This window comes from Centroberyx gerrardi, chromosome 3 (genome assembly GCF_048128805.1).
Source record: "Centroberyx gerrardi isolate f3 chromosome 3, fCenGer3.hap1.cur.20231027, whole genome shotgun sequence".
In the NCBI taxonomy this organism is placed as follows: Eukaryota; Metazoa; Chordata; class Actinopteri; order Beryciformes; family Berycidae; genus Centroberyx; species Centroberyx gerrardi.
Genome location: NC_135999.1, coordinates 6,495,526 through 6,517,527, shown reverse-complemented (window position 1 = coordinate 6,517,527; position 22,002 = coordinate 6,495,526). Strand labels below are relative to the sequence as shown.

Here is a 22,002-nt window from a genome sequence, read left to right as displayed (position 1 = left end):
CTCAGCGTCTGCCAACACTGGCATATGGCAAACACACGCACACACACACACACACACACACACACACACACACACACACACACACTGTTTCCGGTTCAGGGGTGCTGGAATTGGGCGCTCTGCTCATTTTGTCTAAATGTCACATCCTTATGCATGAATGCATCGTATTTACACACACGCACGCACGCACACATGCACATACACAGACACACACACTCGTGCACCACACACAGCCGCATGTATATATATACACACACACACATGCACACACAGAGAGGCAGCAGCTGTCTTCTGCCTGTATTCACAAACAACCTGACATTCAAATCAACCATCCGAGTCCCAGAATGCGGTATTCCAGGCCAGTTCATCCTCAGTTGAACAGATAACTACTCCAACACAGATGCAGCCTTCTCTCTCTCTCTCTCTTCTGTCTTTATTCTAGAGATCAAGAGCGACTCGCTTCGTAGCATTCCAGGTGGAATTACTGGCAGTGAGGAAACTGAGGAAAACTGAGGAAAAGGCTATAATAATTGTCTTGACTGTCTTTACCGTGTATCATTTTTCAAGCGTCTTTCTTGACAGATACTAAACAGAAATATGTATATATCCACTGAAGCCATTTGCGTTCTGAAGTGATACTGTCAGTCTGTTTAAATTACCACTTTTGGGTTGATCTCTGGAGTGAGTAAGTGTGAGAGGTGACACATAGAGAAAAAAAAAAACATCTTTTCCCATTCAAGTGTCAAGTAATCACTGAATACGTTTCACTCTGAAGGTCTTTTGAATTTTTCAGCTCTTTGAATATCTCTGGTATTCTCGAGCATTTGAATATCTCCCAGATATATTTGAATGCCTTTGCTGTTTTTCGGTTATGTTATGAATAACAAAAAAAAATAGCCTGTGGTTAAATGCGGCCCCCACTGTCATTTCAAAGTGAAATGCAAAGCTGTTAAAATTTACTGCCTCGTCTCAACAGTTGGGCTTCTCTGGAGCAATTAGGGTTTCTTTCACAAGTAGCTTGAACTATGACTAAAATGCCGCTGATGGTTTCTTTGGCTTTTGAAACAGGAAATTATGCACAGTGAGGCATTGACCTCTCGTGAACTTCTGACTTTTTTTGATTTGTATCTGGTGCTTATTTCAATGTGCTGCCTGTGCTTCGTGCCTGTGAAATACTGTGGGTCGTGTTCAGCTTGCTTCAACTAAAGATCTGTGTCTATTCTAGTCTGTTCTATTTTACATTCTACTACTATTACACCCTACATACAGTCTTAATCATTTTGTACTGTGTGTGTGTGTGTGTTCATCTGCAGTATGACCCAGAGAGTTCGGGCTTCATCAGCACGGAGCGGTTCAGGGACTTGCTGGCGGCCCACGGCTCAGAGCTCGACCCCCACAAGCTGGAGGTCCTGTTGGCCCTCGCCGACGGCAACGCAGACGGAAAGATCTGCTACCAGGACTTTGTCAACCTGGTGAGATCTTTGCACCTTCCAGTGATATTCACCAACACTGTCGTTCAGCAGAAACTGTATCTGTATCTATGTTTTCTAGGGATGGGACGATATATTGCAATTCAATATATCGCGATACAAAAATGTGACAATACGTATCGTGGGGCAGAAAAAAGAATCACGATATTAGCTACATTTTATTCTGCTGTAGTAATCACAAATGAGACAGCTTGCCCAGCTCTCCATTGAAATTATTAAATTATTTGAACTTTATAATGACATTTTTAAATTGTTGTTTAAGCAAGCCAATGTCATTGCTAGAAATTTGATTTGTGGGTCAGAAATAAACATAATTCTGCACAGTCATACCTTGTTGAATGTGAAACTTTTATTTATTACGTTGCACTGTGGTTATATCGAATTGTATCGTGAGATAAGTATATTGTCCCATCCCTAATATTTTCTTTTCATGTTCCTAGATGTCCTTGTATGCTTCTTTGCTGTCTTTCTCCAGTGTCTACACTGTGCCTTTTCTTTTATGAATCAAACCTTTCACCCATTTTTACATCCGGTCCCAGAAGCCATATTCCAAGAACAGCTCTCCGACAAGGTGGAGAGGCTTCTTAATAGGAGACGACTCGCAGCCTAGTGATAAATTCCCCCCTTAACGCTCACCTTGCCCCACTTTCGCTTTCACCTTCAAACTGCTGCTTGCTTGCTGCTGATTGTCCGAGGTTTCGCTCAAGCATCTCCGGCTGTGCTCATATCCTTCTGTGTTTTTTTCCCACTGTCTCGCTGTTCCTCATGGGAGCTTGAACTGTTGACCCGGGACAGTGTGGAGTCATCTTGGAGCGGGATCAGTTGGGTGGTAAATAATAACTGGGAGGGGTGGTGAGGGGTGTGTCTGTAGAAAATGTAGGGAATTCATTGTTGTCTGTGAATGTGTGTGTATGTGTGTATCCAATCCATCTTTCTTTTTTTATTGTCTAATAGGAATGGGCTTGTGGGATGCTTGGAAAAATGTCAAGGGGCTTTTTGCTATTGGGGCATCCGTGTCATGTGACAGGTTGTGGGTCGGGGTGTGGCAGTGGAAGTGGGACAGGGAGGAATGGGGTGTGTGTATGTGTATGTGTGTGTGTGTGTGTGTGTGTACATGCACATGTTTTCTGAGCCGCTATTGTCCCTCCAGCCCCCCCATGGTCCATACATTCACCGAGGCAGCCACAACAGAGGCTTAACACAGGCTGCAATAAAAGGGAGGAAAGGAAGGAAGGATGGAAGGAAGGAAGGAGGGGAGGAGATAAGAAGGGGAGGAGGAGGAGACGGAGACACAGACTGCGAGGGGTTTATTTGCAGCGCCATCCTTCCTTTGCGGCGCAGCTCTTCCATAACGCCGCCTGTCAGTGTGATTGTCAGTAATTGCCTGCTCTCTGCTCCCTCGCAGTCTGCGTTCAAGTCACCGCTCACTCACTCCGCCTCTCTTTACCTCTTTCCTCCCTCCCTCCCTCTCTCTCTCCTCGCTCTTTACCTACTCTCTCTTTCTCTCTGCCTTTGGAAACTCGCAGCCTTTTCCCACTACTTCTTCTTCCCTCTCGTTTTTTTTTTTTCCCCCGTCCATCTGTCTCTCTCTGTCTGTCTCTCTCATACATCACACTGAGGCTCTGCCCTCGCAGCATAGACGCCGTTTCAGTAATGGGTTTATTCTTCCCAAAATGTCTACAGACAGGTTCAACCGGTCGTTTGTTCCCACTGCGATGATCATAATGGATTTGTGCCTGACCCGTCTGCATAGTACAGACAGGAATATTTGTTTTTATACAGGTGCTGTTTTGGTTTGTGTTTGCCCGGTTCTGTGATAAAGACATTTAATAAACTACTACTACTACTACTCTGCTTTCACTCTACCCACTCTCTTCTTCACTCTCTGTCATGTAGGTGTTCCTGCCTGTCGAATAAGGCTTACAGTTTTCTTCGCCTTCCTCTACTTCTCTTCCATCTCTCTCTCTCTCTCTCTCTCTCTCTCAGCTTCTGTCTCTCTCCCCCTTCTCTGATAGAGTTTTCCAAGGATCAGACGGTGAAATTGTCCCTTTGTCTCTTGCTGGCTGAACACCAATCTGTTCCCTTCACCTCTCCTCTCCCCTCTCCCTTTGCCAGTGGGTGAATAGAGACAACGTCACTCTCTCTTTTATGTCTTTTATGAGAAAAAAAGAGGAGAGGAATTGCAATCACTTTGCTCGAAGAATCAACTGTCTTTATGGAGCATGACTGCCTGGGGGAGGTCTGGAGAGGATAGCGAGTGTGTGTGTGTGTGTGTGTGTGTGTGTGTGTCTTTGTGCATGCGGTTTGATTCCACTCTCTGGTGTGCGGTCTTGAAGTGGCCATGGTAACCCATAATCATTTTCCCACAGTTCTCTGTGTCTGACATCAAGGCTGAAATAATTGGCTTTTTCTGAAGTTTATCTCCAAACAGTGATCCCTGCAGAGACACTAAAAGTCTCATTAAACAATGCCAGAAGACACATCAGCCAACTGTTCGTACGGCGCTTTTTATTGATATTTTGATTTTCCGTCTTTCTTCTTATCATTACTTCCTCTTTTGTGTTATTTCTTTGCACATATCTCTCCAACCCAATCAAATCGAAGCCAATTAAAAGTAGTGATATGTACTGTTTTTTATTTGCAAGTGGCGGTGCTCACGGATAACACTTTGAAAGTATATCCATTATCTATAAACCAGAGGGTTCCTTACTGCTCTGATAATCTGTTGATTGTACTTGAACAAACATCCATTACGGCCACAACATGCGTGGGCAGCATTTGAAAGGCAATGCAAAATTGCAGTTCTGCTCATAATTATATCCAACCATTTATTCATTATAATTTTAGAGCTAATATCCACCGTGCCGTTGCTGAAAACAATATTACTCATCTTTATTGTCTGAAAATAAAACCCACTTGCTGTCACATTTGGGTTTCCCACAACGCTAGAGCCACAAACACAAAAGTAGAGTTGAGTTATGGAGTGTGACATGAACAGTAGGGAGTAAGAGAGAGAGAGGGAGAGAGAGAGAGAGAGTGTGGGAGAGGGAGAGAACTGGGACAGGAGTCACTGCATCGTCATGGAGAATCCTGTAAAGCACACAGCAAAGTGTAATAAAAGGCGGAAGGCTTGGAAGCAGCAGCGAGCTGAGGCTGCTACAGCCATGATAAACCAGAATCTGCTTCCCCACCGGGAGCTTAAGCGCCCTCCATCCACATTTTAGACTTCACACTTCTTACCTGCTTGTTGCACTCTTGCTATATTCCTAAGAGGAATCGCTTGGATGAAGATATATGCAGGGTGGAGGGACGACTATGAATGGCTCCCACTATGTGATCAATGACAGAATGAGACTTTTTACCCTATTCGTTCCCATGATAATATCCCAGTAACACCGATGAGTTGAGATTGAATGTCAGTATTATAGGGGATAATGGAAGCTTTGGTGGTTGATTATGCGGTTATTGGTAACACTTGGTGCGCTCCCCAAGTCGTTTAAAAAATGGTAGTAAAGATATCTCAAGCTTGTTATCCCAATTAAGCAGATGAGGTGTAATTACTCACTTGCTTTTGAGAAAGAAATAAACAATTCAAATGCATGTGCTTTCATTATTGCTGCATCTCAAAGTCAAGGGCAGGCTTCAAAGCTTCACTGATAGATTCCGTATCTGCATTGGACAGAGTCCTGACCGCCCTCATTCAGTGGTCTATGGGAGGCCCATGAATATTCTCAATATGAGGCTTACCAAGGGAAAAACATTCCTCAAATCCTCTCGGGGGGACGCACCCACTGTGTGTGTGTGTGTGTGGGTGTGTGTGTGTGGGTGCGTGTGTAAATACATGTGTCTGTGTGCTCGCATGTGTGTGTTTTGGAATGTCTGTATGTTCACGCCCACTGTATGTGTGTGTGTTAGGGAGTTTCAAAATGAGATGCCCACCATTTGAAAAATGTGACACCCACACTAGCAGCATGATTGATAGCACAAAGTCAAAACAAATGACAGTGCTTTTGAAAGGAGAGCAGGTCACTTAATTCCTCAGTTTAAAAAATGATCACACTTTGACGGACGGGAGCCTCTGTAACTGAAAGATACTGAATGATGGACTTCAGGTGAGAGTTTCCCCCCCCCCCCAAAATGGATATACAGAGTTTTGGAAATGAACTCTTCAAATATAAACGGAAAACAGTGTGTGCTTTGGGATGAAGAAAAGGGCTTGGTGGTTGCTAGGTGATGTTTGAAGCATTCTGTTGCCACGGCGAGGTGGGAGGGGTCTGGCAGTGTGGTTGCTGTCACTGTTTGACCGAGGAGGAATGGTGTGTGTGTGTGTGTGTGTGTGTGTGTGTGTGTGTGTGTGTGTGTGTGTGTGTGTGTGGTCTGTACCCAGAGTTCTTGAAAATTACAGGATAAAGTATTCAATTTAACCAGAACATTCCTGATGATATCATTACTTTAAGTAAAGCAGCTGATGCTGCTGATGCTGTGCAGGTAGAGACTGGATTGTCATTAATTTAACAACCTGCTGAACTGGTACTAATAAAGTAGTAAAAATTCTCTTTCTTTTTTCTCTCTCTGACCCCTCCCTCACCCCTCTCTCACCCCTCCCTCTCTCTCCTACCCTTTCATTACCGCTCTCCCTCCGTTTCCCCTTCCTTTCCTAACCCCACCCCTCCCTCTCCCTCCCCAGATGAGTAACAAGCGCTCCAACAGCTTCCGGAGGGCCATTTTGCAGGGGGGCCGGCAGCTAAAAGGCTGCGCCCTGAGGGAGGAGGTGGGCTTGGGCCTGTCCCAGCGGCTGGTCCGCCACGTCGCCTACGAGACGCTGCCCCGCGAGGTCGACCGCAAGTGGTACTTCGACAGCTACACCTACTGTCCCCCGCCCTGGCTCATCTTGGCCATCACCATCGCTGAGGTAAAGCGGGGAGAGATGGATCAGTATGTGCTCTACCCTCCCTTACTAAATAAATACATGTAAAAGCCTTGCGTATATTGACAATCACCTCAGTACACAGGAGAAAATGCCCATCTTGACAAGTCATTATGTGCATGTATTGAGTGGAAGTGGAGTGAGATCATTTCACTTGGGTTCAGTACAGTTTAACCTGTTTTGAAATGAGACAAATCAGTCCAACAGAACCAAAATAATGTCACTTGTTTCTGGAAAATTCTTGATGATGACTTGTTGATCCTAGTGATTTTTCTTCAACTCCCCTCCCTCCCCCAGCCAGTGCAATTTGACCAATAATTCTCGAAGATAAGCAAAAACAGTAAAGCCGAAAGACTGCATTCAGTGTGCATCCAATCACAGTGACAATTTGTTTTGATTTATGAGGCTGAGCAGGTAAATAACTGATTTCGTTTTACATTTCCCCCCCGCTGAACAAAGGAGGGGTGGGTCGGGCGCTTTAATAATTTAATTCCTCCTCAAATCACCCGCTATGTATTCACCCCCCTGTCCTCTCCCAGGTAGCGGTGTTTATGTACTACGGGCTCCAGCTGGACCGCTGGGTGCTCCAGGTGTCCAGCCCCTCCTTCCTGAAGGGCCCCCTGCCGTACCACCCCCAGCTACGGGCCCAGGCCTGGAGGTACCTGAGCTACGTCTTCATGCACGCCGGGTGAGCTCACATCACACTATTACATGTCTAATTATACGTATTAGGGTAGGAGGCGTTTGTGCGGCTCAGTTGGGTGTTTGGAAGCTTCAGTGACACGTTTATTCATATATGTGGATGAGCTCATGTCAGGGGTTTTTTGAGGGTGTCACACACACCCCTAGGTGGAAATTACATACTGATAATACCAACCTAGAGGTATATCTATGATGCCACCATTGGATGTGGTTTGGTTTTATGGCATTTGAAACATTTGAAGTTGTGGGTCTTTGCTTTCATCCACTGCACACTGCATTTTCCATCTAATAGACTGAGCAAATGAATCCAGCTGCAAGCATGGAGAGTTTGCTGATGTTACCTATTAAATCCTCTTCAATCATGAAGGAGAAATGTAGATAAAGGAGGGGAGATGGGTAAAAGAAGGATTTTTAAGCTTTGTGCAAAGCGGGTGCAACTCAGGATATGTAAGGATTCAGTAACCCCAGTGCGTGACAAAGGAAATAAATAAACAACTGATAAACTATCTCCTGCGGTGCTGAGAGTATCATATATCATCATACAAGTGATTATTATTGGATTATTGGTGTAGTGTGTGTATCCTGCAATGCTGCTGTCATATCCGAGCGTGGAGAGCATTTCTCTTCATAATCACTCTCGCCCTATCCCCCGCTAAGAGGATCCGCTGATATCAACTAGACACATAACTGAATTAAACCCAACATTATACTACCTCAGCCTACACCTCCTCCCTCCTTCCTCTCTCTCTCCCTCTCCACCCTCTTTCCCTCCTACCTCCCTCCTTTCTTCCCCATCCGTCCCTCCTTTTGCCCTCTCCTCTCCTCTCCTCTCCTCTCCTCTCCTCTCCTCTCCTCTCCTCTCCTCTCCTCTCCTCCACAAGCGCCACACACTATTTTATTATGGGGCCAGGCCAGGTTCCCCAGGTTTAATTACCCTACTGGGTAAATGTAGGCCCAGGCAGTGGGCAGTGGTGAGCACTAATAAAATAGTAATTTAATTAGGAGAACGTGGAGGTGCTGGGGGAGAGATGGCAGCGAGGATGTGGTGGAAAGGTAAAACTGGGGGGGATTAATGGAAGGATGGAGGGAGGGATAGAGGGAGGGGTGAGATGTTTAACATGCATTGATTTCTTGGGAACATACTGAAATGGTTTAGTTTCTCAGGGGAAGTGGTTGGAATAAAGAAGGATGGCTATGGGAACACATCCAAGCACACAGAGATATTTGTCATGTATGTGCTACACACACACACACACACACACACACACACACATACACACATGGCTATACCTGCACAGGCACACACAAACACACCCACCCACCCACACACACACAAATATGTTGCTGAAAATAATGTTACTACCACATCTTTTATCACTCTTTAAAGGTGTTACAGTTACAGTGTTGCATGTTTTAACATCACTGTCAAGTTAATTGTGATATCCCGGTGTAATTTGCATAAAAATTAGAAAAATTAGAAAATGGTCGGACAATTAGTAGTTTTGGCAGTTTAGAGGCTGCTACAGGCCATGGTCTCTGTTTATGGCAATTATACAAATGTCTCACAATTACTATGGTAATGATGCATTAATGTTAAAATGCTACACACAGCACCTTTAAAATTACTGGCATGGAAACCTTAAAAACGGCATTCTAAAAACATTACCATAGTGGGTTATTTTATTATGGCTCTGTATGCTTAGTTGGTCTGGTATGCTTCTACAGTGTGTTTTAATACGCCTCATCAGCTCTGAATCTGACTGCTGGTTGCTGTCGGGACAGAATAAGCTCAGTCACGCTCTCTAATATGAAATCTCAGTGCTGATTCACTGTGGTTTGGCTGTCAGTGCTGCTGCTGTGGGCTGCCGACCGCTAAGAGTTTGGGATCTGTCCAGTCCATGGTGGAGACGCAGTAAATAATAAGTCAAAGCCTTAAAATGTCACAGTGATAAGACGATAGATACTTACTAAAAAATATTTGATGGCTTTTTTGAACAAACAGAATCATGTTTTATGGAAAATCAGGCATTGTGACTGGGAGAATATTGAGCATCTTTTTATGCATCACTATTGAAAACAGTCTCTAAACTGGTTATTGCTTGGCTTTGTCGAATACTAAATGAAGGCATTCTGAGGTAGACCGCTGTTTCACATCCAGTCATATCACTCCCACTGCCAAGAAGTCTGGTAGATTTTGTTGATTTCTACTCAAATTGACTCGTGACACCTTGTGCCAAAAAAATGTTACTTGGTTACTGCAGACAAACTGCTAAGCTTGGTTAGAAACATGTACGTTTTTTCCAATGTGACTTTAATTTATTCGGAGAGCACAAAACTTTTTTATTGCTGGTTAGAGGCTGAATTGCAATCTTACCGAATTTGTTTACGTTGCGTTTATGTTAAAGTTACAGTTCTGCTACAAATTATGACGTAAATTACTTGAGCTTGTAATAAAATCATTCTATCAATATTTTGTGTCAAATGATTAATATCTTTGGCAAGTATCCATTTTGCAATAATGACCGACTCGCTGAACATTATCCATTGCATAAACTGTCCAATTAACTTCATATTCTATGGATTTGGAGGCACAGTAACCCAAAAGTGAAATCAATAATTATAGCTATGATAGATGATGTCACAGTTTAAGGAACTCACTAATCCAGGGGTTAAATGTTAGGCTACTGATCACAATTGATCATCAAGGTTATTTTAAGATTATTTTTCCATTTCTTTGCTTCATTAACAAGTATTCAATAAAGAGTGACAGAAGAGACAGGGAGAGAGAGGGGGGGATTTAACGAAGGTCAAAGACAGGAGTAAACCACAACGCCCCGGCAGATTACATTTTAAACATAACCCTCCTAATCATGTACTCTTCATCATTTATAGTGATACTGTTGTTTTTTTAGAGTTTTTCGTGACTGATTCATGTGTCTCCATATTACACATTTGCCTACACACACACACACACACACACACACACACCATGTAATCCCGTCAACAGCTCAGCACCACTGATCCTTCCCAATCCTCAACACAAAAACAGAGTGTAAATATCGGCCCAAAAAACAAACCTCAGTAGAGCACTGTGCACACTCGCCCACTCTCCTGCTCTCTCTTTCTCTGTCTCTCTCTCTCTGTCACACACACACACACACACACACACACACACACACACACACTATCTGTCTGCGGCAGCCATGACACCTAAGGAAGATTAGCCCCCTGCAAGATTAAATCCTGACTCTAAACATTTTGCAGTAAAAGATTTCTTTTCAATAGCGTTTGGGCTGCTGTAGTCCACTTCCCATCATCATAAAAGCAGGTTTGACTCACAGTTACGCGCGAGACAGTCGCAATACAATCCGCACTGGCTGAGTGTTGACACATTGAGTGCTTATTGTAATTTACAATGGGTTACAATAATGGCTTCTGTGAGACAAATCATCCAATTTGTGTGTCATCCCTTTTCTTGTCAATAGCGCATCGTATTCTTTGTATCTTCCTTCTGTTTGAGACTAGACAGTGAAAACATATTATTCTCAGTTTCTGTGGTGCTTGAATTGCGCGGTAAACTGAACAAATGGTCACATTCAACTGTAGTTTGGTAGTGGAAAAAGGAAGTAGAATTAAACAGCGCTTCTGTCGGGCGTCCTTAACGACCACGGTCATCTGGACACAACAGGACCTCTCATGGGAAACCACTGATCTGCCTTACAGTGCGCCCCATCCCTCACAGCCTCATTAGCCGTATAGAAATAGATAGCCGCTGTTATCTGGAGTGGAGTTGTCCTTGTGTATTTGGACAGGCTTCTCCCATCTAATCAATACCTCCCATTGTCTGTTTGATCGCAAGAGAAATTCTTTGTGTCTGCGTTGTCGTCGGGACCGCTGGTTTGTTTCAACTAAAAGAAATACCTTACCTCTTTATTCCTGCTCGTATTAGGGGAATTCTGCTTGATTCGGGGGATGTTTGCTTTCATGTCCGCGAGGATTGCGGAAGTTGTGGGGGGTTTTTTGTACGTTGTTTTGTTCAAAATGTACAGTCGGGACGCGTAGCTTTCACTGGCTGAGTCTGTCAAACTGTCAGAATGGGGAAAAAGGCCGGAGGAAAAGAGAGAGAGAGAGAGAGAGAGAGAGAGGATGGCACAGTGAGTCGTGAAAGAGAGATGACAGGGTAATTCAGAGACAGACAGCCAGACAGAGACAGAAAACAGAGTGAAAGAGCAAGCGATTGAAGAGAGAGAGGGAGAGAGAGAGAGAGAGAGATAGACTGAGGGAGAGAGAGACTGAGGGAGAGGCTGAGAGGCCAGACAAGGCAGCGGATTATGCTAACTGCTGTCCTTTTGGATTCTGCTGTGGCACCCGAATGTGTCAGTGCTGCTGACTGAGTGTTGGCTGGAAGGACTTTCTAGCCATGAAGGGCACAGGGAGTGTGTGTTTGTGTGTGTGTGTGTGTGTGTGTTTGTGGGTGTGTGTGTGTGTGTGTTTCACCACTGTGAGCGACCTATCCCTTGCTTATTGTCATCACCCTGAAACACAAGCTGTGAGGGGATTTGGGTAAATTTGCAGCAGCCACGCATCTCTTCCCTGTCTCCATTGAGCTGTGTGTGTGTGTGTGTGCACGTGTGTGTGTTTGTGCATGTGCGTCTCCGTGTGCATGGCTTTGTGTGTGTACTATACGTATGCGCCCGTGTCTGTGGTCGTCTGTGATGTGTGAGTGCACTAGTGTGTGTTGGTGATAATCTATTCATGGCCACGACTGTGTGATGTGGCGATGGAGCAGATGTTCCGTGTGTCTGTGTGTGTGTGTGTGTGTGTGTGTGTGTGTGTGTGTGTGAGCAAGCATAATGACATAGACTTGGAGGGAATAGACAGGTGATAATGTGAGATAATACTAAACACACACTGCTATCTCAGTCTCGGGGGAGCTGTGGTGCGACTCAAAGGCAGATCTGAGTCTTGGTTGCTGTATAGACCAGTGAAACGTTTCCTCTAATATGGATTTCTTTATTTGTTAAAGGATAATACCGGCGTGTGTTTCAAGTTTGTACTAATCATCTCAGTTGCCCCTTTGGATTCTTGCTGCTGGTGTCTGCACACAGTCAGTGTAGTAGAACCAAAAAGGTAACATTATATTTGGATGGTCCAATGTTGATACTCAGCTATCAGGTGACAAAAAGTAGATGTTCAACAAAGTGTCTCATGCCTATTGGCTTCATCTCTACAGACCAGAGGTGTGACCAAGTCAACTTTGTTCGAGTCCCAAGTCAGTCTCAAGTCTTGAGGCACAAGTCTCAAGTCAAGTCTCAAGTCGAAATGTAGAACACCAAGTCCAAGTCAAGTCCAAGTCAAGTCCAAGTCAAGTCCATGTCATTAATGTCAAGTCTCAAGTCGAAATGTAGAACAGCAAGTCAAGTCAGAACAAATCAAGAGTCCAGCATCAATTTAATATCTTAAAGAAAACGAAATATCTAGGACTTTTCAATGCAATATGGTTTTAATAGGATAAAAACTTGGTAAGAGCTTCATGACTTTGATTTCTAGAATCAGTTTCAACTTCAATAAATTCATTAATTCCATACAAATTCAAAAAACAGAATTCAAGTCAAGTCCCAAGTCAGCAGAACCCAAGTCAAGTCGAGTCTCAAGTCTTCTCTTCATGCATCAAGTCAAGTCTCAAGCAATTAAAACTGTGACTCAAGTCTGACTTGAGTCCAAGTCATGTGACTCGAGTCCCCACCTCTGGTACAGACTATGTAACTCTAAGATCCCATTTCTAACCCTAACCCTAAGATTAACCCTAACCCAGACATTGAATATCTATAGACTGCTTTCAACTACTGTTTCACCTGAAACTCAGTAGATTTGTCACTTGATAGTAACTTGAGTATCAGCATTGGACTATACAAATAAACTGTCACCTATTCATTTTTGCTATAGCTGGTCTATTAGTCCCTTGTGGTGGTGTCTTAAACTTCTACTTCACTACAACTACTACTATTACTTTATTACTATTCTTACTACCATAACTATAACTATAACTTGGTCATTGTCTATATTGAGCTTTTATATTGCCACTTCTATTGTATTTTATTATTCTGGTTCATTATCTTGAGACAAGTGATTAAATCCAGTGATTAAATGTAGATTTAGTTTTGACAATACGCCTAATTATTGTGTGTTTGTCTGTGTGTGTATGTGTCTGTGTGTGTGTGTGTGTGTGTGTGTGTGTGTGTGTGTGTGTGTTACAGGATTGAACACCTGAGTCTGAACATGGCCATGCAGCTGCTGGTGGGAGTTCCTCTAGAAATGGTCCATGGAGCCCTGAGGATTGGACTGGTCTACGTGTGTGGTGTACTGGCAGGTGGGCGTCTACGTGCACACACACCCCACACACACACACACACACACACACACACACGCGCACACACACGCATACACACATTAGCAGGCATGGATTCCAACCAAACAAACACACATATTCACAGTGATTCTCCACTCGCCTGCATACATTTCCCTCCTGCTTATCTATACACTTCACTCACTCACTCATTCGCTCCCTCCCAGACACACACGCATACACATCAAAACACACACACACACACACACACACACACGCTACAGGACAAGCTTTCAAGTCCACCGACGTTCCATCTGCGCGTTGGGTGTTGTTTTATGCATTCAACGCCCTATCAGGTTCCAGCCAGTGTGTCGGCGGATACCGGTCAATGAGAAAATTGAGTGTGTGTCGTGCGTGTGTGTGTGTGTGTGTGTGGGACAGATGGCCTTGTGTTTCTGTGTTCATACCAGGGGTGGCGGGGCGTAGGGGGCTGTTGGTGCCCCATCAAAGACTCTGTTCTATTCTGATATTGTGGAGTGCCCCCCACCCCCAACGGTCATGTATAATAGGTCAGCGCAAACTAGAATCATCAAAAATGGAGCTCAATCAAACACACACACACAATAACAATAATAGTAATGAAAATGTGGGGGGGAAAGACAGTTTGGGATGGAGAGAAAGGAAATGTAATGACTGTGCCTGGAGAGAGAGAGAGAGAGAGAGAGAGAGAGAGAGAGAGAGAGAGACAGAGAGAGAGACAGAGAGAGAGAGAGAGAAGCAGCCGAGGAGCTTTGAACAAAATGTCACCACTCCCCTCTTACTTCCCTATCAACATTAGCCACTAATGCCATTTCAGTGTTTGGCCCAGCTCAGCTCCAAATGATAAATATGTGTGTGTGTGTGTACGTGCATGCGTGTGTTCATGTGTGTGTGTGTGTGTGTGACCACGGGCTGCGTTTTGCTTTACTCTATCAGTACACACTATCAGTCATCCAGCTCTAATCCCAGTCTCCCTCCCCAAGCCAAACAAACATTTAAGGATTTTTTTTTTTTTTTTTGGTGCCCATGGGTGACACTGCCAGCTAGAAGATAACTGGAGTGGAAATATCGGGCTACTTTTTGCGATGAGAGTTGGCGATTATTCCGGGTTGGGAACATGATGCCTCGTGGCGGCGAGTGTGTGTGTGGTGTGTGTGTCGCCGATAGAGGGAAAGGGCAGAGGGAACGGTGGGATAGGAAGGGGAGCCAGTGCGATACGCATGTGTTTTAATACGCGTTTTAATATTTATGTAAAATGATTTCTCCATCTCTCGTTCTCTCTCTCTCCTCCCTCTCTCTTTCTGTCTCTGTGTGTGTGTGTGTGCATGTGTGTGTGTGCATAGGGGTCAGTGACAATCACCCTGGGGATCCCAGCTGCGGTGGCCTGTAGCTTTAACCCCAACAGTGAAATGAGGGGGAAACGTGCTATAAATCACGCACAGTTACACACGCAGGCACACACACACACACGAGTCTGCTGTTTTAATTAGATATCGACCCGCAGCGGAAGGGAGGAGGTGCGCTTTGGTGATGTTTGGGTTTGTTTTGTCTGACTGGGCTTTTTTTTTTACGGCGGCGGCAGAAGGACTCCAGCCACAAAGTCAAAACTCTTCGAATATTCATCACTGAGCAAAAAGTGGATGAAGTGGATGTAATTAGTTTTTTTTCTCCTTTATTTCTAAGGTTCAGGTTATGTCTAAAGCTTATCCCTACAGTGGATTGAGGGGGGTGACATTAATGGTTAAGGTAGTTAATTAAAAACTTCTCTTAATTTATATGAGACATTTAATTGCGTCAGTGTATGGATAAATCTTAGACCTCCAAAAAGTCATCTTTGGGTCACGAATTGCGAAAAACTAGTTGATATCCCCATTGAGATCCATGCATTTTTGGCTTTAATATTTTGATTTAATGCCTTTTCAACAGTTTGCCTTAGTCCTTGAGTCTTGGAACATTTTCTACAAGTGGCGGACAATGTGAGCTGTCAGTTACAACACAGAAAAACACTGCAAATTTGCTGATACAATGATTCTGCCAGATTGTGCTAATAATATGAAAACATCAACGCGCTTTAGAGAAAATGAGAAAACCCCCCCAAAAAACCAATAGTAAACAGAGAGGGGCTCAGCTGGCACATGCGGGGGTCGGGGCAGAGTTGAAAGGTCAAGTGAGGACCCAGCTGACTCGGAGAGAGGTGGATGAGGCTTCAGAGCCAACACGCAATCACACACTTTAATGAACAGAATGGAAACACACACACACACTCGCTCAGGGACAGCAGACAAGTGCGTAGACACAAGACACAAAACAAGCCCCCACACACACTCACACACACACACACACACAAGTACAGCAACAGGCAAGGACACAAGTACATACTGAGAGTCAGACAGAAAAAAAAAACCAGACAGATACACAAACACAGACAATACAGATAAGGACACAGACTCTCTCCCTCTCGCTTTCTCTTTCTCTCTCTCTGTCTGTTTCACACACACACACACACACACACACACACACACACACACACACACACACACACACACACACAGAGTCGCTTCCAAAGTCACACAGCCCCAGCGATATACGCACGGGGGTAAGAGGGTCACACACAGAGGACACTCTCTTTTAACACGCATATCAAAATGCTACTTTGATGACTTTGTAGATTCACTCAGCCTAACTTTCAGCCAAAACAGTTGATTTATTTTTTTTATTATTTTTTTCACCGTATGATGAGCGCTGACGTGCATTAGCATCCCCCCCCGGTGTCCCTGCTCCTCTCTCTCTCCAGCTCAGAAGAACAACCAAGATAAATGAGACGCCACTTTCTAACCTAAAAACGACTGACCCCCTGGGGCCTGACTGAGGGACACTGCACAAGGATGGAAGTCCTTCACAGTGTATTGTGAAGTGTGTGTGTGTGTGTGTACATGTATGCGTCTGGATGTGAGACCATTGTCCTTGTCTGTGTGAGTGTGTGTTTGTGTTTGTGTGCGCGCTCACCCACAGTGCTAAAATAATATTATTAAACCACGTTAATTACAGGGAGAGAGGTCACCCCGCCTAGACACACCCCCCGAACACAGGAACTACAGCGGTGGAGGTGTCCTGAACCGGGTGTGTGTGTGTGTGTGTGTGTGTGTGTGTGTGTGTGTGTCTGTGAGTGTGTGTCTGTGTGTTTTAAGAGGAAGGAAGTCCATCAGAGTGCTTTATAAAGGGTGTGAGCTATATGTATGTTAGAGAGAGAGAGAGTTAGAGGCAGGAGAGAGAGTGTGTGTGTCTATGTGTGTCTCTGAGCATGTGTGTGTGTGTGTGTGTCTGAAGCGAGGTAATCACCTGCTTAGATTGCTATACAGTCGGTGATTAATGACCTGGTGAGTCAGACACTGTTATTACACCGACTCACTGTGCTTTCATCTAGTTACGGCTCAGACACCTGAGAAAGCCACACATCAGGAAGAGAAACACTTCTATTTGGGGCTAAATGTCAGCTCTCCTTCACATTTCACTCACAATCAGATATTCCTTTAAAAATATAAGGCGGGAAGTGCGTGTACTGATGCGAAACGCCCTCATGGTTATCCTTGAATAACTTCCAGTTGTGTAATACGCAAAAGACTCAGATGATTTGGGGCTAGTTGTGGGCTTTTGGCTTGAAATCCCCCCTTCCATCTAGCAAATATGGATAAATCACCGATAATCAAAACCTCATGTAAGATCCCATTCGTTTTGGAGGCATTTCCTCAGGCGGCGGATTGCGCCGGAAACATTGTACGCCGCTTTCGCTCATAGATCTATATTTTCTCTCCATCTGGAGTTGTTCTGATTTGATCTCTCGCTCTCTGATGATTCGACTGCTCAGTCGCTCCAGTGTGTGATAGTTCTTGTGTTCGTTGCAGTCCTTTGACAAATACATTTAATTCTCTCTCTTGATTTACTCAGATCATTTGATCGCTCGCTAAGTTGTATGGGTTGAGTAGCCGCTCTTGATTTACCTGCATCATATATTGTTTTCATTAAGTTGTCTCTCTGTGCGTGCGCGGTTATTTCATTTTTACATGTTTTGTGTTTTTTCCGATTTCTCATCCTCCCACCTTATTCCCTCCTTTGTCATCTTCTTTTCACCTCACCTCCTCATCTGCTTTTATGTTCCCATCTTTCCCTTTCTTCCCTTACTGTGAAGCAATGTCACAGTAGAAAAAAAGAAGAAAAAAAAAGGAAAACTTCTTAAACTTACTGACAGATCGAGGCCACTGTAAAGATGAGGGCACCAAGGGAATGGGTTTTAAGTTGTTTTTGTCTGGGCGGTATATGTGTGTATTTGTGTGTGTGTATTCCTGTGTGCTTGTCTAGGTGGTGTATATCTATACGTGTGGGTACGCGAATGGGTTTTCTCATGCTTGCGTGTGTTTGCTTTCACCTCATACGGCGCCCGGTCCATAAATAGCACCGTGAGTGAGATGCCATGGCTTATCCAATCATCCCTCCTTATGGTGATTTGATATCTATGAACTCCAGGGCCTCCCTCTGTCTGCAGTAATTATACAGTATCTATATGGTGGAATGGTCTCTGCTGTGTGTGTGTGTGTGTGTGTGTGTGTGTGTGTGAGTGTGTGTGAGAGAGAGAGAGGGAGTGGGTGAGTGAAGTGGGAAAGTAGAAGACCATTCATCAACAGCCCCATGTGTTCCCCTATGCAGCGTAGGCAGCTGTGTCTCACATACTTAGCATCAATAATTTACACAGGTCAGTGCCACGGAGCTAAGGGAAGGGGAGGATACACCGAGATTGGGAGAGTGGGTGGAGTGTGTGTACAGTACAGAGACACAGAGGGAGAGAGAGAGAGAGAGAGAGAGAGAGAGAGAGAGAATGAAAGAGAGCACTGGTAAGTTTCTGTTTGGGTAATTCAATAGTCCAACTAAGCAATTCTCTGTCTCTTTATGTTTTTCTTTCTCTCTCTAGACCGCTGTGCGAACCAATTTTCGCTGGAGACTTTCGGTCTCTGAATGTCGCCATATTCATTCTTTTCAATGCTTGATTGGATCTTTTGTGCGCGCGCTGAATTGGTACCAAGGTGCTGAAAAGAGTAATTCCCCATTTGCGGCGGCGTAATTTCTATGAATGCATTTGTTTTACATAAAATCACAGTCTGTGTTGGTACAATATGAGCAAGCCTCTATTCATAAAGCCCTATAATACAAACACATTAAAGAGCTAGTGGCAAAGACGTCTTTATGCCGTGCAAAATAGATGTTTTCACTGCACAAACGGTCACGGCTAGTACAAAAACAGAATGAATTAGTTGACTCCCAGTGTGACCTTCTATGGGAAAAATATTCAAGTTTCGTCCTGAAAAGAGAAGGCTCAGAATTGGTTTACTACACAAGACAAGAGAAATCAGACAATAAAGTATTATATCGTATCGTATTTTGCAAAAAATATACACAAAATGTCTTCATTCAGACTGCCAGGCTAAACAAAGCCAAACCATTTAGGAACATGAATGTCTCTGTCATCTAATATTTCTGATTTTATGAGTATCTAAAAGGTGAAATTAATGCAATAACCTGATATCCTCAACATTGTAATATCTGACTATACACTGGCTGTTTTTACTAGTAATAATTTGTTTGTAATTTGCTGTTTCTCTCTTGAAAAGCAATAAAAAAAATAACACAAAGGAGAAAATGGCAGTTCCATCCTTAAAGGGAGAAAGACAACACCCTTCCTCGGGTATTACTAATGCAAGATAATGTCCTAACCCGTTGATTTATTGACCTTGGCAGCATGAGCACGGTCACTGACCTTTGACCTTTGACTTGTGGTGACTACAGGGTCTCTGGCGGTGTCCGTCACCGATATGACCGCTCCGGTGGTGGGGTCGTCCGGAGGGGTGTACGCCCTGGTCTCAGCACACCTGGCTAACGTTGTAATGGTAAGTTTTCGTGTGTGTGTGTGTGTGTGTGTGTGTGTGTGTGTGTGTGTGTGTGTCTGCAGATGATTATCACATCACTCAGTTGTCCTGTCAGATAGAGCGTGGCCATATCATCAAAGCAGCCTGTTTGGGGCCCAGCAGGTGCTGCTCTATCTACAGATGCCATACATTCCACACCATCAGTTTTTCCATTTCCCAAAGATAGAAGAAGTGTGGTGTGTACGTGTGTGTGTGTGTGTGTGTGTGTGTGTGCACGTTCGTGCGTGTGTGACAGCACATTTTCTCCTTTTCCTCTCTTTTCTCTTCTTCTGCCCTTTGATATCTATCCCTGGTCTGACTGGTTTATGTCACAAGCCTCCCTCTCCCCTTTCCTCCCAGGGTCACAACACATACACGCACACACACACACACACACACATATTTGGCACCAGGCACACAAGGTGGACCTCTAGTCTCTGTAATGTGGTTGTCTCCCTCATTAAATATGTACTCACAACATTCTTGGGGTCAAGACGGAGGAGTTTCTCTTCCTCCTCTCAGCTGAGATCAGATTATCTGCTCAGCAACAACAGAGTCGGGGTCAGAGAGTCTCTGGGGCTTTCAAAGTTGACGTGAATTGAGATAGAGGGCTTTGGCTATCTTATGTCAGTGTGTGTGTGTGTGTGTGTGTGTGTGACTTGACCTTCTTGCACACTTTCTTTGTCTTCAGAATTTGACCTCCATCTTGTTCTTCTTCTTCGTTTTCTTCTTTCTCTCTCTTTCTCTATCTATCTATCTATCTATCTATCTATCTATCTATCTATCTATCTCTCTCTCTCTCTGTCTTTCTCTCCTCAGAACTGGTCGGGAATGAAGTGTCAGTTTAAGTTATTCCGGATGGCCATGGCTCTGGTTTGCAGTAAGTCTGAATAAAGAGTGTACTTTATATCTGGGGCCCCACTCCCCTTAGTTTCACTTCAGGTTAAAAATGATTTTTCACCACAACAGTTTGTACTTTTAACCTGTTTTCACGCCACTTTACAGCTTTGGAATGTATCTTCAGCATTTATAGTATTTTTTTAACCTCAAAATCAGTTTCACAACAGGTACAATGGGGCAGTGAAAACAGAGCCATAACGTCTGGTGGGAACCTCCCTACTTTTCACTTTATTTAGATCATTTAGAAGGAAACGTGGCCAGTGGGTCACCGACTCAGTCTTGTGTACCTCACCCACAAATGAAGACACGTTTGCTCTTGACCCATATTGTCACGTGGAGGTGTGGCTGTGAGCCAGGGATTTGGAAGCTTATTATGAATAAGGGTTGAGGAATAGAAATAGCAGGGCCTTCAACACAAAACTGTCACCAGTGGTAATTATAGTAAACCTCGTCCTCCTTGTCCTTGCCTTGATTAGACGCATTATTGTTGGAGTTTCTGCTAAAAGTTAATTCAGGTCAGCAAGTGGCTCAGACTGTCTTGAACTATTGCCATTTGTGACAGTTGGATTAAATATGTCTTAGTGTTGTTGTGGGTTAAATGACCCAATATAGACCCAATATAGTTTTTGATAACTAAATGCATGCACCTTTAATCCCTCTATCTAGAAATGACTTGACTTTTTCCATTACATTTTGACAGTTGCAATAGATAATAAGTTAATAATATAATAATAAGTTTATTTATATAGCACCATTCATACACAGAATGCAACCCAAAGTGCTTAACATAAAATAGATTGATTACAACAATGAATGGATTAAAACCATTTACATTACATTCAAATTTCAAAATCAAAAATAGTCCAGCATAGGAATGAACCTCTATGTCAATGACAACAGCAGTCCTAAAATCATCAACTCATAAAATGACAAGCAAACAATAAAACAGAAGAATAAAGAATTTAAAGAAAAAGGGAGGGGTAAAAGGCAATGTTAATGAAAAGATACCAGATCAGCAGCCACGTTCTAACATCTCTGCCTCTCTCTCCCTCTCTCCGCTCACAGTGAGTGTCGAGTTCGGCCGGGCGGTGTGGCTGCGGTTCTACCCTCCGGCCTTCCCGCCGTGCCCCAACCCCAGCTTCGTGGCCCACCTGGGCGGGGTGGCGGTGGGGCTGACGCTGGGCGTGGTGGTGCTGCAGAACTACGAGCAGCGGCTCCAGGAGCAGTCCCTGTTCTGGATCTTCTTCTGCGTCTACACGCTGTTCGTGCTCTGCGCCGTCTTCTGGAACGTCTTCGCCTACGGCCTGCTGGACGTGCGGCTGCCCCCGCCGCCGTGAGCCTCCTCGCCCGGAGGCGGACGAGACGCTGCATCCCGCTTTTTTTTTACTCCATCAGTAAATGTCTGACATCGGTCATCGTCGTCTCACAGCTAGGCCCGGAGCTCTGAAGCGGCGGCGCCTGACACGCGGAAGCCCTTTCTATCCACCTCTGGATACCGGCTTCCACCCGCCGCCTGAGCTTCTCTTTGGGGTAAACCTTAAGCCTTACCATCCTTCCCCCATCCCACACAAACTAACCCCACCTGCTCTCCGTCTCTGGTGTGTGTCGGCAAACGAGAAGCCTCGGATCTAACAGAACAGGAAG

The 22,002-nt window shown here is 44.3% G+C and overlaps 1 protein-coding gene across 2 annotated transcripts in view; it reads left to right on the top strand.

The window, feature by feature from the left end:
* Positions 1-21,695, top strand: part of rhbdl3 (rhomboid, veinlet-like 3 (Drosophila)) — a 49,574-nt gene extending 27,879 nt beyond the window's left edge. Inside the window, exons 3-9 of one of the 2 annotated variants that reach the window (XM_071912923.2) lie at positions 1,314-1,472; positions 6,178-6,402; positions 6,957-7,105; positions 13,377-13,489; positions 19,340-19,440; positions 20,278-20,338; positions 21,424-21,695. In XM_071912923.2, the coding sequence (XP_071769024.1) occupies positions 1,314-1,472; positions 6,178-6,402; positions 6,957-7,105; positions 13,377-13,489; positions 19,340-19,440; positions 20,278-20,338; positions 21,424-21,695 (1,080 nt within the window). Of the gene's footprint in view, positions 1-1,313; positions 1,494-6,177; positions 6,403-6,956; positions 7,106-13,376; positions 13,490-19,339; positions 19,441-20,277; positions 20,339-21,423 lie in introns of both variants that reach the window. The other variant, XM_071912922.2, reaches the window with a different exon arrangement.
* Positions 21,696-22,002: the final 307 nt, after the last annotated feature.